Below are 4,171 nucleotides of genomic sequence, written 5' to 3'. Positions count from 1 at the left end.
AAAACTCTTCCAGCAACACGTACAGAAACGAGAGGAAGAAGAAGGAGAAATTGAATCTTCTAAGTACAATAACCAAAAAGGAAAGTGAAGCAACAAACAAACCTAACTAGACCTACATAAAGCAAAACTAATTAATCAACTGTTCGGCCATGTGAGAAACAGTGCTGGGCTTGGGAATCCACAAGCCCAATAAAGAAATACATGAAATTTGGGCTTTAAACAATGGAACAGCCCAAAAAGAAGGAAAATAATAAGACAAAAAGATGTACGCAATATATGAGTTTTATTCACTGTCACTGTACTATCCACCAATGATAGTTAATTATTGTTGACTTTTCAAAAAAATTTATACAAATAAATGATATATGATAGAATGCATATGTATAGTGACAGTGTATAGATTTTACACTTAAATAATAAATGCATGGATAAAACATTAATGGCTTAGGCTTTTCCTTGAGTGACGAGGAAGGCCAGTGTGATCAAGCTTTTTACGCATTACACAAAGCAGGAAAATTGATTCTGAATTTTATAACACAAACCAAATTATATATTAATGGTCATACTTATTCAAGGCACACACATGTTATTTATTTTATTCCACCATATAAAATCAAATGTATCTCTAAGACAAGATGATAAAGCAATGTGTGTGGTTTCAGAAACTTTCCAAGCCTCTAAGATGCTAGAGTATATCCTTGATTGTTGATAATTGACGCACTCTACACATGGCTTCTAATTGAAATTTCTTTTGCACGACGATCATTCCATTTCCTTCGGTCATATCAATTAGTTCTTCTTTTGTTCGCTTCCATTCAAAGCATTGAATCAATAAGGCCAAAGTTAAGCTCATTGTGCGCTGAGCCATGTTTGCTCCAGGACAAGACCTTCTCCCTGACCCAAATGCAAGTAACTTATTTGCTTCACCTTCTTTCTCAAATCTCTCGGGCTTAAAAAGTAAAGGGTCTGTCCACAAGTTTGGATCTGTGTGAATGGCCCAAGCATTAACTACCAAAGTAGTGTTTTGTGGAAGTTTATATCCCCCAATGATGCAATCTTTTGATAAGGAACGAGGTACCAATAATGGAAGAACAGGGTGTAACCGAAGTGTCTCACGAACAATATTTTGAAGGTAAGGGAGTTTTGCAATGTCTGACTCATCCACTAGACGATCTTGTCCTATATGAATATCTAATTCTTTTCTCGCCTTCTTTATTATTTCTGGATGATTTAATAAATTAGACATTGTCCATTCCAAAGTTGTGCCTGATGTGTCTGTTCCTCCGATTAATAGATCCTAGCAATTCCAACCAAACTAATATTAATAATATGATTAATTAAAATGAAATTTTTTGTGTCTAAATTTTCTTTAGTTTTTTTTGTATTTCTAAGAGCATCTTAACACTGCGTATAAGAAAATAATTCATTTTGAGATGCATTATTGTATCTTCCAACAAATGTCACTCTTAAAAATTGAATAGCATAGTACAATACATAACTAGACCACATCTTTCAGGTTTTAGTCTAATTTTGATGTCACTAAATTAAATTTAAAAATATATTTTCACTAACCAATAATATGTTTTAATGTTGGTGAGTTTTAACACAGCTATTGGTCAAATATTTTTGTCTGTAGAAAAGTTTATATATAGGGTTTTTTGTTAACCTTAGTAGTGAATTATATTTTAAAAGGATAGGGGAACGAATTCATACAAGTCAGGAAATCGCCTGAACTCGTTTTTAACTATTGCGCACCAATACAAACTACTTTAGGTTGCTTTAAATAGATAGGTTGGACCGACTCTTTTGCTCAAATTAAACAAGTCAAAAGAGTGACAAATGTGTTAAAATCAACAATGAAACTATATCTTGTCTTACACTCATTCATTATTAACCTGAAATTTATATGTATATTTTACTTATATAATATATGTGGCGTTGTTCAATCTAATCAAACAATTTAACCAGTTAAATCACTTAAAACCTATACGGGACCTGTTTCAATATTTTCAAAACTCAGCATACTAAATGTTGAGTTTTTCAATATTAGTCTCATGAAAACTAAAAATATAATAATGTATAGAATTTGTATTTAGTAATGTATTAATATTTGTATTAAATACTTTTATTTAATATTAAAATTTATGTATATATATATTAAATATTATATTAGTCTTAATAATATTTTAAACATTTTTATTTAATATTAATTTTTTAATGTGGGTGAAAGCGAAATCAATGATAAATAATATTTTATCTAATATAAATAAATAGAGGGAAAATGTATAAAATAATAATTACCAAAGATATTTAGGAATAAGTGAGGTAGATATTTTTGTTTGTCAATGAAAATTATGTCAATATCAATATTACTAACACTCATTACAATTGAATTACGAATATTATTTTTCTCTAATAGTGTTGGTACATCATACTAATCTACTTATACCTAAAGAATATCATCCTTTAAGTTTGCAAGTGGTGATGATATTCCCATTGACCACTTCAAAAAGAAACAAGGAATATGTTCGGATCAATGTTGTTTGAATTATAACAGATAATCTAATTAGTCCAATTGTATATTAGATAGGGGAATAAGTTCGTACAAGTCAGGAAATCATTCAGTTAGTGAGTCTGCTTTAAACTATTGCAAACACATACAAACTATTTTAGGTGGCTTTAAATAGATTGGTTGGATCAACTGTTTTGCTCAAATTAAACAAGCCAAAAAAAGAACAAGTATAAAATCAACCATGAAACTATATTTCATCTTATCCTCATTAACTCGAAATTCATATGCATATTTTAATTGTATAATATATATCATTATTCGATTTGACCTAACAATTTAATTAGTTAAATCACTTCAAATTTGTATAGGACCTCTTCAATTTAATGTATAGTTCAAGTTTGTTGAGACATTTCCTACTTATTAAATATTTTCAATACTCTGAATGCATATTAAATGTTAGCTTATTCGATACTAGTCCTATGGAAACAAAAAATATAGTAATGTACATAATTTGTATTTAGTAATGTATTAATATTTGTATTTAATAATTTTATTTATTATTAAATTTTTAATGTATATTAAATATTATATTAGTCATAATAATATTTTAAATGTTTTTATTTAATATTAATTTTTAAGGTGGAGGAAAGAAAAATCAATAATAATAATAATATTTTATCTAATATAAATAAATAGAGGGAAATATATATAAAACAATTATTACCAAAATGAGTCCTTTGATGATTTGATCGGTATAATATTGAGGTTCTGATTGTTGTAGAGTGAGAAGATGATGTATCATGCTATTGATAATTTTCTTCCCATTACGATGCTCATCAATGCGTCTTTGTATAAAGGCATCAAATCTCAAACCTATGCTCTTTATGTTTTTTTCTGGATCAAAACCAAGCCACCCAAACCCGACTGCAGGTATAAAATCACTAAACACCACCAACTCTTTTATGATCTCTCTAAATTCCTTTGCTTCCTCTATGTCACTTGCATCAAGGTCTTCACCAAAGTACCTCTTCCCTGTCAATATTCTCATCATAGTATTGAATGTTAATTCTAATAATTTGGATTTTAGTTCCACTTTAGCAAAGTCCTTGCTTGAGTCTTGGGCTAACTTTTGTATTAGTCTCATAATTTCATCTCTTCGAATTTCCAAAGAGGAGTTGAGACGATGTGATGAGAGAACCTCAAGTGATATTATACGACGAAGGTTACGCCAATGATCACCATAAGGGGAAAACCCTACAGCAGTATAGTTATAGCCAAGGTATTTTCCTATAAGAAGTTTTGGTCGATCTGATAAAGTAACATCGTTTTTTGTGAAACATTCTTGCACTATAGACAGTGATGAGACAACAACCACTTTATGTGATCCAAATACAAGGGAAAATATTTGGCCATACTTTTGTGATAAGCCATTGAAGGTGCGATGTAATGGTTGTTTGATTTGGTGGAGGTTTCCAATCACAGGAAGATAAGGTGGACCTGGAGGAAAGTTTTTGGGCCTTCTTGTTTGAAACAAGAACTTCAAAGAAACAAGAGAAACAAGAAGGAAGAAAGCGACATAAAAGAAATGAATCATGATTGAAAATTAAAGCTCACTATAATATTGTATTTTGGTTGTGGCTATTTAAGTACTCTATGGTG

At 30.0% G+C, this 4,171-nt stretch overlaps 1 protein-coding gene across 1 annotated transcript; it reads right to left on the bottom strand.

Annotated features, from left to right (window-relative positions):
- Nucleotides 526-4,171, bottom strand: LOC109353351 (cytochrome P450 81E8-like). The gene is made up of 2 exons (XM_019595585.1): nucleotides 3,237-4,171; nucleotides 526-1,297 (listed from the first exon to the last, which is right to left on the bottom strand). Exons 1-2 carry the CDS (start codon nucleotides 4,104-4,106, stop codon nucleotides 686-688), a joined length of 1,482 nt encoding a protein of 493 aa, XP_019451130.1. The 5' UTR covers nucleotides 4,107-4,171; the 3' UTR covers nucleotides 526-685.

This window comes from Lupinus angustifolius, chromosome LG08 (assembly GCF_001865875.1).
Source record: "Lupinus angustifolius cultivar Tanjil chromosome LG08, LupAngTanjil_v1.0, whole genome shotgun sequence".
Classification (NCBI taxonomy): domain Eukaryota; kingdom Viridiplantae; phylum Streptophyta; class Magnoliopsida; order Fabales; family Fabaceae; genus Lupinus; species Lupinus angustifolius.
Note: the sequence above shows the minus strand (reverse complement) of the source record. Positions and strands in the feature narration are given on the sequence as shown.

Excerpts from the sequence above, each read along its gene's own strand:
- LOC109353351 (XM_019595585.1), bottom strand. The coding sequence starts at position 4,106 with ATGATTCATTTCTTTTATGTCGCTTTCTTCCTTCTTGTTTCTCTTGTT. Across the intron at positions 1,298-3,236 it reads TCATCAAAGGACTCATTTTG|GATCTATTAATCGGAGGAAC; the intron begins GTAATAATTGTT and ends TGGAATTGCTAG.